This window comes from Naumovozyma dairenensis, chromosome 10 (assembly GCF_000227115.2).
Source record: "Naumovozyma dairenensis CBS 421 chromosome 10, complete genome".
Taxonomy (NCBI): domain Eukaryota; kingdom Fungi; phylum Ascomycota; class Saccharomycetes; order Saccharomycetales; family Saccharomycetaceae; genus Naumovozyma; species Naumovozyma dairenensis.
In genome coordinates, this window is record NC_016488.1 from 117817 (window position 1) to 131161 (window position 13345).

The following is a 13345-nucleotide window of genomic DNA, read 5'->3' on the forward strand; positions in this document are numbered from 1 at the left end:
CGTCGATGAGTTGGCGTGCCGATAGTATCTATATTTGAATTGTTCTTAGATTGAAGGGAAAGAGAGACCAATTGGATGATAGTTGGTATAATAAAGATGGAAGTCACTTCTAAGTTGTTGGGTCTTTCCTTGTTAATAATTGATTGACTGTCCTGTCTGGAAAGGAACCTGGGAGGAAAAGCTAGGAAGAGCGCTAGAAAATGCAGCCTAACTTCTAGACAGAGGGACACGATTGTCTTTGTCTCTAGAAGGAGAGATCTCCATTCTTTCCAGCCTATTCCAATCAACCACTACAAACAACTACTACTACAACAAGAGGCAAGGTAAGGTAAAGGCTTCCCGCCCCTTCCTTTTTTTTTCGGTGAAAATAACAAATAATAAGGCAGTTAGTTAAACCCTCGAAATCAATTGGTGGAAAATCACGAGTACTCCGAGAAAAAGGGAACCCCGCCGGTAACCCCGGGGTTACCCCGGGGAACTCGAGACTAGGGCTCTAGGTATTATTAAATAAACTGGATATATGTTCCGGAATCTCGCAAAAGTAGATTCTATGTCATTATTACACCATAATAAATAAGTAATTTTGAATGTTTACTCCCTATGTACGTATATAGCTTGTAGTGGTTTCAGAAAAGGGCAAATGCATTGATTGATTGACGGATTATTCGATATCACCGTCGAAGTTAAAAAGTGCTGAAGTGAGTGAAAGCAAGCCGTTCCATGGCCGTTCCATGGAAATAATCGCATGGAAATATAACGCCTTCGGACTAATGGACCTTTTTTAAGTTCCACCTACAAGCGTGGGAAGGGTAATCCTCACACCGCACTACAGCTGCATTGTGAGTAACGGTTATGTCATGAGTAGGTAATAGAAAGCCCCCCCCCCCCCTTTCCTCGACCCACAGTGGTCGGAGTGTTCAGACGTGCGATGGGCAACGGACAAATCAATTTGGGAGTGGTATTTTTGCAGTGGCACAGGGTAAGCCCCTCTCACTCTCTCTTCCTTAGTAATGGATGTGAAGGATCTTAATATAGATTGGCATTACGTACCATACATACCTACGTATATTTGTGCATAAGAAAACGTAACGTATTCCCATTCCGTTAACTTTTTCGTTCCTACTTGCCTTTGTGTGCTTTAGAACTGGGTTATATAAGTTACGGAACGTTAACTATCGCGATGCCACTTCCCCGGATTACGGAGATAAATAACTCCCTCGAAGTTTATTTTTGCACAAAAACGGTAAGCTGGCCATCCAAAGATTAGATAATCAGTGAATCACAACCAGTTAAGAACGCAAGCAAACAAGCAAGCAATTAGATCAGAACGATCGTCTCTGATTTCTATACATATATCGCTTCAAGCCTATTGATCATATAAATATACCATCCACTTAGTTCCTAATCTCTCTGTTCCAAAACATTACTTCCTTTCTTCATCTGTCTTGTTCTCTTGTGGTATTTTACTCAACCACATCGCCTACTTTGTCTCTCTTAATAAGAGCATTAATGCCACATTGCATAGTTTTCACCTACACTTAATTCCACACAAGCAACAGAAAACAAAGACCGCAAAACAAAACAAACACACAAAAACATATAACTATAGAATGCAAATGAACACATTCACATTCCCGGAAATTTCTCAACAATTTAGGATAGCTGATAAGGCGAGATCCAAGTTAGCAAATTGTGTTAACGAATTCTCAATTAATGGTCATGGTGATTTAAGAATCCTTGTTGGTCATGCAAATCTACTGGATAGATTGAATGACAACATTGAAAATATCAAATTGAATTTAGCTTCCTCACAAACAGCTTCTTATAACTCTTTATCTTCTGTACCAGAGCAGCAACAACAACAACATTCATCGACTAACGTTCTAGATACCCTCGAGGATAATAAGGATACTTTTAGTTCTCAAACAACTCCGGACTCGGATTCCGATTCGGAACCGGATTCGGATTCTGCTTCCGATTCCGATAACAATAATATTATTTCTAGTGATGAAGAAGAAGACCAACAACAACAACTAGAATATGACAGTCATAGAGAAAATAATAAGGATAATAATTTATATTATAGTAGTGAATCAAGTGATTACGAAAGTATATCTGATTCTGATAATGAATATGATATTGATTACGATTTCAAATATGAAAATGATGAAACTACAAATGCTAATATAATAGGCAGTTTGAAAAATAAATCTCAATCAGATTTTAAGATTGGATCAATTGCAATTCACGAAGAAAATAACACGGCAGTTGATGAGGAACAATACGATTCTGATCAAGATGACAATAACAATTACAAGCACTCGTACGGTCTATCGTCAAGTAATATATTGACAAAATCAATGTCTCACAATAATAATTATAGTATTGTGTCAACCCCAAAGAAACTAAATATTAACATCAAACCAACTCAAAATAATATTAAGAATAAAAATAACAAAACCAAAAATATCATCTCCGTATCATCGACATGTAAACACATTGAAAGAATCAAAACAATAACATGTGCTGATTTATTAAGAAAGCAACAACATCCAAAGAAAAATAATAACAGTGGCAATAACAGAAATATAATATGGCCATCATTATCAAAATCAAATCCAAATTTGTCTTCTCTAATGACACGCAGTAATGAAAAAAAATATAAGTTAGATGAAACAAACTCAACGACATCACCCACAAATTGGATACCTGTTCAATAAAATAAACCGGAAAAAAATCAATCAAACTTCCTCACATTGTAATACTAAAACTTGTAACAACAAAATCCAATGGACTTCATCATTTTAGTATTTATACTAATACTATTTTTAATATGATAACAATAATGATAACACTAATGATAATAATATTCTAACGCTAACCCCCCTTTTTATATTCCTTAACGACAACATTCCAATTAATTCATATTCATATCCAAATTTTTATTGACATTGGGAGAAGAACCATATATATTCAATTGAAGCAATTAGACAAAAAGAAAAAAGAAAACGCTGGTAGTTTTGGCAATTTTCTGTCTATTTGACTCTATATATTCTTATTTATAATTTACTAGATATGTAAATCAATAAGTTAATACATGTCTTTATTTATTTATTTATTTATTTATTTATTTATTCGCTCATCCGCGATCATTTTTCGGTTTCACTACAACAATAACCTTCAAGACCTGAAAGCGAAAATAGACTGGTACTATATACTAAAACTGATTAACTGTGTTTTATAACTCTTTATCACACCTGCTTGGAGCATGTATACGTACTTAGACGGCAGGAAATATAAACCTTCTAAGTCACGTGATCAATCCTTTGGTCTCCGTCGGAGTGCTTTTTAATATAATGTCACATATTTCATAATGTAACTAATATATATATATAATAAAAAAATAAATATATGCTTTAATTGAAGTAATTATCTATATATATTGGAAGTTCAGGAAGTAAGAAAGGATTTGCTGGCAGGGAGAGATAGATCTCTTTTCTATTTCTACTATATCTTTCAATTTCAGAATCCTTTTTGAACATACTTCAACAAGAGCATCGAAAATTTAGGTAAGTTAAAAAAAAAAGGGGTATTATTCGACTTTGGCCCTATCATTAACTTTATTATTTGCAAGTTTTATCTATAACCATATTTTAAGTTGAATTTTTCTTTTTATCGAAGACATACTGTATCGAATTGGTCTACTAATTTTATACTCATATAATAAGCTTTAGCTTTAATGTTATTACAGTTTTGAAAAACGAAGTATCATCAGACCTTGACAAACAAGTATATTTTTGAGCATAAACCTAGGTATCTGATAATGTGAAAGCCCTAGTTGTAGATAGTTCCTTCTTTGGAACATACCTTAATGAACGGATCATTAAAAAAAACTTTATTTCAAACTGTCTACTATCGGCATCATAAGAACATGCGAAGCAAAATAGAATAATTGAACAAGATAATGGCGTGTCACCCAATAAAAAAATAGAGAATATATATAATTTTTATCGTTGTTATTTAGATGGAAAGTATCTATATTATGAGTTACATTTTTATTATACTGAGTCTTTTTCGGTATAATCAATTATCGTTTCATCACTATACCTTTCAAAAGCGTCTCTTTGAATTGCGAAATCTTCCACTTCTATCCATTCTTCATGTTCGATCCATTTTAAATCTTTAATCAGATGGCTGTCTTCAGGAACACCGGTAATAGGCCAAAAATAAACAAGAATGACATAAGTAATAGCAGATATCAAATATCCAGTGAAATAATTCAAATAATAAACTTTCATAGCATTTTCAGGTACAACAACATTGACAGAACCTAAAAATCCAGCAAAATTTGGTGCAATACCGAAAATATAAGCTAATACAGCTCTCCAATTGGTCCCCCATTTATTATACATATAATACGAACCTTCTTTATTAGTATAACAATGGAAAATGTTGACATAACCTTTTCTAACTACAAAATAATCAGCGAAAATGACACCAGCGATTGCGGAAAGGAAGACTGCATAAGCACTTAAGGCAGTGGTAAAGATTGATGAAGAAGCCATTAAATTCCATGGACAAATTGCCAAAGAGATACATGCACATATGTAAGCACCACGTCTAATATTAATAAATTTAGGTAATAATGCTGTCATATCAGTACCTGCTGGAATAGCATTCCCAGACAAATTTGCACCTAATTGATCAAACGCGAACACAAATGAGATCAAGAAAACACCAGCCCTATTACCTGCAGTTTTATGATCCAAATAACGACCAAGAATATCAAGTGGAGACCAATAATTAATACCGTATAAAGTATAGGCAGCAGTTGCTGAAAGGATACCGATTAATGAGATGACAGCATATAGGAAAGGTAGTGCAATTAATTGGGAATAGATAGATGATTTAGACGTTTTAGAGAATCTTGCAAAATCAGGAGCATTCAAAATTAAAGTAGAAAAATTGTCTAATGCACTCATAATTGATCTTATTACTGACCAAGCTAATGTCACTTTGTTAATTGGACCATTTTCATTCAATGATCTTAAAGCTAAATGACCATTTGCTTTACATAAAGTCCATATTAAAAATCCAAAGGCAGCAAATGGGGTAATAGCAGATTTCACAGTGAAAACGTATTTTAATTTATGTGGAGGGAACCAAAGGAATGGTAATGATACGATCCAAAATATCATAAAACATAAGAATTCAAAATTTGTTAGATTATTACTTCCAATGGTATCATGAATTCTAGTATTTAAATCGTTACCAAAGATTGATTTCAACATTAATTGAACACAAACACCACCAAGATAAGATAACGTCCCCATCCAAACACAAGCCATAACCACTCTATTAATGACAATCCAAATGGAGAAATAAGTTCCGAATGCAATTCTTGAAGCAATTGGGAATGAAATGTGATAATTACTACCAACACGAGAAGCCAGTACTAAAAACCCAGCAACGAAAGAATAACCGACCCAAATACATATCCAAGTTTGCCACCAATTTAAACCTAATTGCAACCCAGTAGCGGATATTTGCCATGTATTGACGTTGAAAGCACCAGCTACCCAAAAGAAGACATAATGATTCCATGACCAGACTCTTTCTTTCCGTTTCACTGGAGCTAAATCATCATTATATAGATATGCTTGTAATATTGATTTACTGCTATTTTCATCACTATTTTCTGAAGTTTCTGATTGTTTCACTTCAATGAAATTAATGAATTTATTCCAAAATCGTTTTGGTTTTGATATTTTCGTGTCGTTGGTATGGTTATTTGTAGAGACAATTGTTGAAAGAGAAGCAGTCAAGTCATCTGAAGTCGTTGATATATCGACTGTTTTGGACGTCATTTTCATTTTATCCTCATTATCATATTCAGTTGGTTTATATGTTGTGCCTGGTTGTGGTTTTGACATGGTTTTAGGTATATAGTCCTTCAAGATATCCTTAGTAGTTGATATATTATATCATTACAAAATGCAAGAGTAGCGAATGAATGAATGAATGAATAAATGAATAAAAATCAAGCATATAATGATAAGATAGTATATATAAATGACAATAGTCTTGCAAAGGAAAGAAAAGAATGAAGGAAAGTCGAGTAACAATGAAGAAAAAAGCTCATCCAGGAAAAGTTTTTCAATTCCATTATATAATCGAGGAGTCTTTTATGCAAAGTTTATCTTCTGGAAGCTTAAAGTTGAAAAAAATTCAAGAAAAGGCTGTATTTAAGGACATTTCTTGGGAATAAAGAAAATCGCCGATGGAGAAAACCTTCAAATCGAGACAAACCCTTACATTACATTGATTAGGACGACATTTTGTTTGAAATTCGAAGAGACGTTACGACAAATGGTTATTTTTTTTGCCTCTTTTTGCCAAACAAAAGCAGACAATTTTTATCTGTCAAAAACTTTACAGATGGAAAAAATTGTTGCAAGTTTTGCTTGGCGTGCGGCTTTTGTGTTCTGTCAATTTGAAGGAAAGTGTCAACGATTTTTTTTGGTGCGGCTTTCGGTTATCCCCGCACATTACGGTCTCGCGTACGTAGTGTTCTCTGTTTTTCTCAGACGCTTCTTCTGTTTCCATTTTGACGGTGGGTCAAAAAAATGGAATGAAATATTTGTCCCTTTTCTGAAGCCGACGATGCGAAAGCAATAATTTGTCCACAACGCCAAGCAAGAAGAACATAAACAAACACGTAAACGGGACGCGTTTTTTTTTAAACAAGATAAATATACCTGGATTATATATAAGTTTCTGCAGATATTTTTAGGGTATGTTTCAAAGTTCTATCATGTTTGTTTGATTAACCGGAAGTGGCGCAAACACCCCAAGTACATGCCGTTCGCTGCTAAAAGTTAGCATTTTTACCTGTACTAAGAGTTATGTAAGTATCTAATATCTTTATTGAACTAAGGAATTCAACTATTTGTGGGATCATTTGACTTCAAATCTAGCTAGTTCTGTTAGAAGAGAAGTGTACAAACTAAGAAGGTAAATAATGATCTCACTGGTGGGAAAGGGTGGGTACGCAGAAGGGATAGTGACTGGGTGAAAGGGGAAGACTTTCTTATACGAAGTTGTTATTTTCAATTGAGCCAAGGATCGGAAAAGTTAGCCGAAGATATCTCAAAAGAGTGTATTAACTTCTCATATGACTAGGCATTTTTCGTACATGCTGTGTGTGTCACAAATAATCCCTTAGGAAACATTTTATGACGCATTTGTATCACTTTACACGAGGCGGTTTTTCGAGATTTTGAAATTTTGAAGGGTGGCAAAATACGTATGTAGTAGAAATGTTTATACTGCAGATATTAAGGCTTTTACAAGTAAGGACAAAGAGAGTTAATGACTGGATATCAATTCAAGGTATACCAAGCAACTAACCAGACGATAAACATAAACAATAAATATGACGACGATTTCATCTGAATACTCATCAGAAGTGAATTCCACACCAATTGAACATGCATTCAATCCATACACAGATAATGGTGGTACCATTTTAGGTATTGCCGGTGAAGATTTTGCCATCCTAGCAGGAGATACTAGACACACGACAGATTATTCTATTAATTCTCGTTATGAACCTAAAGTGTTTGATTGTGGTGATAATATTGTAATATCAGCAAATGGATTTGCTGCAGATGGTGAAGCATTAGTGAAAAGGTTTAAGAATAGTTTGAAATGGTATCATTTTGATCATAATGATAAGAAACTATCAATGAAATCAGCTGCAAGAAATATTCAACATCTCTTATATGGGAAAAGATTTTTCCCTTATTATGTTCATACTATTATTGCTGGATTAGATGAAAATGGTAAAGGAGCTGTATATTCATTTGATCCTGTTGGATCATACGAGAGAGAACAATGTAGAGCTGGTGGTGCTGCTGCATCTTTAATTATGCCCTTCCTTGATAATCAAGTAAATTTTAAAAATCAATTTGAACCTGGTACTGATGGTAAAGTTAAGAAACCTTTGAAATATTTAAGTATTGATGAAGTTATTAAATTAGTTAGAGATTCATTTACATCTGCGACAGAAAGACATATCCATGTTGGTGATGGTCTTGAAATTTTAATCGTCACTAAAGATGGTGTAAGGAAAGAATTTTACGAACTAAAGAGAGATTAATATATCTATGGGGTATGTATGTTCTATATATACATATATATTATACAAAAAATTAAACGTATTACATTGACATGGGCAACTGTTTATCTATATAATAAAATATACTTACATAAGAGTGTACAGGTAGCGTTAGGTATATTATATTCAAAAGAATGATTTTGTAAATTGACTAGGTCTACATAATTATTATTTCAATACACTTTTTTATTCATACTATTCTTTTTACTTAATTATATATTTTAAAATGTAAGAAATCGTTACCATATTGTTGGCGATTCCATATTTAATGGAAGATGTAATGTATCCCATGTTGTTTTTTTACCAAAGTATTCACTTTATTTCATAGGAACTATCTACGATTCATTTGGTCCAGTGGATCTATCAGTCTATTGAGGCAATTGTAAATTAGAGCCCTTAATAACTTTCTTATAATAAATGTAAAAGAAATCAGAATAAATCAAAGTTTGTACAATCCCCGAGATAACAGCCAATTTATCCACTTTCCCCTCCACAAAATACCTCCAAATCCAATTAGGAATATATAAAGTCCTATAGATACCCAATGCGAAGATATAATGGATGGTTAAACTTTTCGATTTCCCACTTTTAGAAAGCATGAATAATTGTGGTAAGATTGCCACACTTTCTAACCAGATGGAGAAACTCCATAAGATTTCGAAGAATGAGAATTTATAATTGAAAAGTAATGCCATGATTAAAGAACCACCTAGTAAGTATTGAACTTTGAATGTGTCAGCCATTATCATTTCTCTGTAAGCGATTGGTTGGATTGCTTTGGAACGTTGTAATAAGATGACGATATAAAGGGATGATCCTATGAAGAACAACTTCATTAATGAATTGTAAATGGAGATGTGTTGGAAAGTTAGGAGATCTAAGTAACGCGTGAAGAAGATTATGACATATAGTGCTTGAGTCTTGAATGAGATACCATCGATGGAATCTGTTGCCTTAATGGTGCGAATTAAGATTAATATACTTGCCAGATGTGAAAGATCACCTGTATATAGCGAAAGGAAGATTGAATTTTTTGTCACTTCTTGTTAGTATAAGCTATTCGTGTATTTATGAATTGAAGCGTCTAGAGTTCAGGCAATTTATGTATCGATGAAAAGGACACATAACAAGATAAGAAACGTTAAATTGCAGGATGGACATACCTAATATTCTGAATAAATTCATATTTACTTTCCTTTAGAGCTTGTGCTATATGCGAGCAACAACGAATATTAATAGTATAATCTTGTATGATTGTATAATTGGTATTTTTATATTCTGATACTTTACGTATGTTTGCAGACAAATCCTCCGAGTTACATTTTACAGAAGTTTCAGCCAGCACTGAAGTTTACAAGTATCTATGTCTGTATGTTCCTTTAATTTACATGTTACCCTCGATGTACAAGGCGGATACCTCATTTTGTACTATACTTTGATATTAATTGCAGTAAGTACAAGTTTTGGAAGTACTTGACCTTTAAAAGGAACAAAATAAAGTTAAATAGAATCGTTGAAGGTCTGAATGTCCTGTCTTTATAATATATATATATATATTAATTGATATGTTGCTGTAAATATGGTATTCCTGTAGTAGGTGCCTCATCTAGGTTTATCACTCCTTGGAATTGGCAGTTACGGTTACTGCAGTATTGTTTCCGCAATAAATGGCCCACCAACCTTGCTTACGATACTAAAATAATACGTTTTAGTTCTGATATCGGAGCCATTTTTGGCAATTATACTATCATCTTTCTTTGCAATCATCAAAACTTTTCAATCATTCTGTTGGGAACGTTATAATATTACGTAATTGTGTCATCCATCAATGTCAAGGAACCCTTTGCATATGCGGCTGGACAGAAGAGCTGGTACGTACTCCGTTGGGCTGTCTAAACATAATACACCATAATAAAGAACTATTCTCTATTCACTAGTTGTGTCTTCATCCCTAGCTATCCATAGTGCGTAAAGGAATGTTATTTTTGTATGAATCCTCATTAAGGAGAACGGTCTTGGAAGCTCCGTGACTCCAAGATATCTGATCTAGTTTATATCTATATATATAGTTGTGTCTGAATATGTAAGGATATGATCAGCAGCAATATTCTTCTAGTATAGATCTTGAAGGTTGGAAGATGCAAACAAGTTAGCAATAACGTTCTATTCAGAAAAATGTCTTTATTTGGAAACAGGTCACTATTTAGCTTCATTCAAAGAGTTTCACGTAATCCAACTACTGCAGCCATGTGGCTCTTCAGTGGATTCGTTGTTTCAAGTGCATCGTATATGTTATTCTATTTACCAAGTATTACACCAAATATAGGTGAAGATCAGGATGAAGAATTACAAGAATTGATTGAGATCGAATAAAATATGTTTTGAATCATTTTTTATTTATTTTTCGTCACCTTCTTATTCCCCTTTTAAATTGAGTTTAATTCTCGATTTATGAAGGTAAGGTGATGAAAAATAAATAAAAAATGGAAAAATATTACTGCATCAATATTTTTTTCCCATTTACTACTACTTTTTAAAACGACATAAAACATTTAAATATTCGGCTACATAGATTTCCTCTGCACTTTTTATATTCTTTTATATAATATATATAATCAATTAATTCAAGATTATATGAATCATTTTTCTTTTTTTGTAAGTGAAGAAAAGAAGTGGAAGGAAAACGATAGATGACTTTTTTCTATCGACTCTTAATGCATTTTTTTTTGTTCTGTTATTCTTTTATATAGTTTATGTAATTGGATTTTTAAAAAAAGAATAATAGATACATAAAATAAACTACTATACACAATATCTAAATATATGAAAAAAAAATCAACATATATGAAAATATTTCCCCTTTTTAATGTTTGTTATGGTTATTATTATTTCTTAAAATCAGATATAGACAATTTTCTTTTTTAACCTTCTCTTGGAGTTTCTCTAAAAATCAAGTTTACCATCAGATGATGGAAGTTCATATTCACCATCAATAACTTGTTGTAAGATACCAGCAGATGCAGCGACCAAACCTAGGAAAGGTCTTGATGGTTCTAAGACCTTGGATGTATATTCAGGATGATATTGAGTGGCAACGAAATATGGATGATTTTTCAATTCTAAAATTTCACAACGTTTACCAGTTTCATCTTTACCAACAAACATTAATCCATGTTCCTCTAACGCGTCAACGATATCTGGATTAATTTCATAACGATGACGATGTCTTTCTAGAACAGATGGTTGATTACCATACAATTGTTTAATTTGAGACCATTCAGTTTCATCTTGGAAATATGTTGGTCTTAAACCTAATCTCATATTACCACCCATTGTAGTTTTATCAATTTCAGGCATATAAATGACAATTTGATTCTTTTCATCTAAATCTTCCAAAAATTCAGTTGAACTAGCACCTTTCAAATTAAGAACATCACGAGCAAATTCAATGGTAGCAATTTGTAAACCTAAACAAACACCTAAAAATGGTATATGGTTTTCACGAGCCCATCTTGACGCTAACATCATACCTTCAGTACCTCTTGTACCAAATCCACCTGGCACTAAGATACCATCAGCAGTACTAACTTTCTTCCAAGCTTCATGGAATTTAGCTTTATCAATTTCTTGTGCTTCAGGTTCTAAATCTGTAGCTTCAACCCATTTAATATCTAATATACGACGACACTTCATGGATGAATGTTCTAATGCTTTAATGACAGATAAATATGAATCTTTCAAATTAGTATATTTACCAACTAGGGCAATTTTAACAGTTTCCATAGAGGCATCAAAATTCCCAGTCATAGATTTCCATTTCTTTAATAATTCTTCACCCTTTTGTTTATCTTCTGATGTCAATGGGATATCATTTAATTGTAATCTATTATGTAAATAATCAATCATTTTTTGCTCTAATAATAATAATGGGACATGATAAGTGGAATTAACATCATGAACATTAACAACTTGTTCTGGACCGACATGACAAAACATGGCAATCTTATCAATGACAGATTTTTCTAATTGTTCAGAACATCTACAAGCAATCATATCTGGAATCAAACCTAATGATCTTAAATCTTTAATAGCAGCTTGAGTTGGTTTAGTCTTTTGTTCACCATGAATGACAGGAACTAAAGAAACATGAATCAATGCGAAATTTTCCTTACCGACTCTAAATTGAAATTGTCTTAAAGCTTCCACAAATGGTGCACTTTCAATATCACCCACTGTACCACCTAATTCAATGATACATACGTCTGGTTCCAATCCACTGTTATCCACTGGGATACGAGATACACGTTCAATCCAATCTTGAATGGCATTAGTTAAATGAGGAACAATTTGTACAGTCTTACCCAAATAATCACCCTTTCTTTCTTTAGCAATGACATGAGAATAAATTTTCCCCGTAGTAATGTTATGATCTTTAGTTAAAGTGACACCAAGGTAACGTTCATAATTACCTAAATCCAAATCAGTTTCACCACCATCATCAAGGACGAAACATTCACCATGTTCCAAGGGAGACATGGTACCTGCATCGATGTTCATGTAAGGATCAATCTTGATGGAGGTTACTTTTAAACCTTGAGTTTTTAATAACATACCGGTGGATGAGGCAAGGACACCTTTACCGATACCTGAGATAACACCACCAGAGACGACGACGTATTTCATATTTTGTAGTTTATTAAGTTGTTTGCTTGGGGTTTAATGTTAATGTTAATGTTAACCTTTTATTACTAGATTGATATGATTTTTGATATTTCCACCGGTATGGTTAGTGAATAAGTATCTAATACAACCTGTATGACAGTTTTTAGAATTGCTGTATGTATTTGAAGTAAAAAAGTGTTTGTAAAATAAACTTAAAAGAAATAAATACCAATAAGAAATTATAAAAAAGTACCTTTTAATGTAATTACAGATATGATAATCATATTCAAGTCTAGATAAAGGATGTATAATGAATGACTGAAGCAAGCAAGCAAGCAAGCAAGCAAGCAAGGCTGTTCGTTAGATTGACAAATTGACAGTGAATACTTCTTTATTTTTTTGTTGCGATGAGCTACTTTTTTTTTTTTTTTTTTCTAGAATTTTTTTTTCTCGAAATTTTTTTCAATTTCAAAAAAGTATCCGCGGAATGCCCTACGGGTATTG

The 13345-nt window shown here is 33.0% G+C and overlaps 6 protein-coding genes across 6 annotated transcripts; 3 read left to right on the forward strand and 3 right to left on the reverse strand.

Moving 5' to 3' along the window:
- Positions 1-1610: 1610 nt before the first annotated feature.
- ECM13 (Ecm13p) lies at positions 1611-2720 on the forward strand (the record flags this gene model as incomplete). The annotated part of the gene is made up of 1 exon (XM_003672145.1): positions 1611-2720. The coding sequence occupies one exon, from the start codon at positions 1611-1613 to the stop codon at positions 2718-2720; it is 1110 nt and encodes a 369-aa protein (XP_003672193.1).
- A 1338-nt stretch (positions 2721-4058) lies between these two features.
- Positions 4059-5933, reverse strand: FUI1 (uridine permease; the record flags this gene model as incomplete). Its single annotated transcript, XM_003672146.1, has 1 exon — positions 4059-5933. The coding sequence occupies one exon, from the start codon at positions 5931-5933 to the stop codon at positions 4059-4061; it is 1875 nt and encodes a 624-aa protein (XP_003672194.1).
- Positions 5934-7435: 1502 nt separating this feature from the next.
- Positions 7436-8161, forward strand: PRE7 (proteasome core particle subunit beta 6; the record flags this gene model as incomplete). Its single annotated transcript, XM_003672147.1, has 1 exon — positions 7436-8161. The coding sequence occupies one exon, from the start codon at positions 7436-7438 to the stop codon at positions 8159-8161; it is 726 nt and encodes a 241-aa protein (XP_003672195.1).
- Positions 8162-8547: 386 nt separating this feature from the next.
- ERD2 (Erd2p) lies at positions 8548-9364 on the reverse strand (the record flags this gene model as incomplete). The annotated part of the gene is made up of 2 exons (XM_003672148.1): positions 8548-9182; positions 9343-9364. 2 exons carry the CDS (start codon positions 9362-9364, stop codon positions 8548-8550), a joined length of 657 nt encoding a protein of 218 aa, XP_003672196.1.
- Positions 9365-10354: 990 nt separating this feature from the next.
- MIN6 (Min6p) lies at positions 10355-10552 on the forward strand (the record flags this gene model as incomplete). The annotated part of the gene is made up of 1 exon (XM_003672149.1): positions 10355-10552. The coding sequence occupies one exon, from the start codon at positions 10355-10357 to the stop codon at positions 10550-10552; it is 198 nt and encodes a 65-aa protein (XP_003672197.1).
- Positions 10553-11122: 570 nt separating this feature from the next.
- Positions 11123-12862, reverse strand: URA7 (CTP synthase URA7; the record flags this gene model as incomplete). The annotated part of the gene is made up of 1 exon (XM_003672150.1): positions 11123-12862. The coding sequence occupies one exon, from the start codon at positions 12860-12862 to the stop codon at positions 11123-11125; it is 1740 nt and encodes a 579-aa protein (XP_003672198.1).
- Positions 12863-13345: the final 483 nt, after the last annotated feature.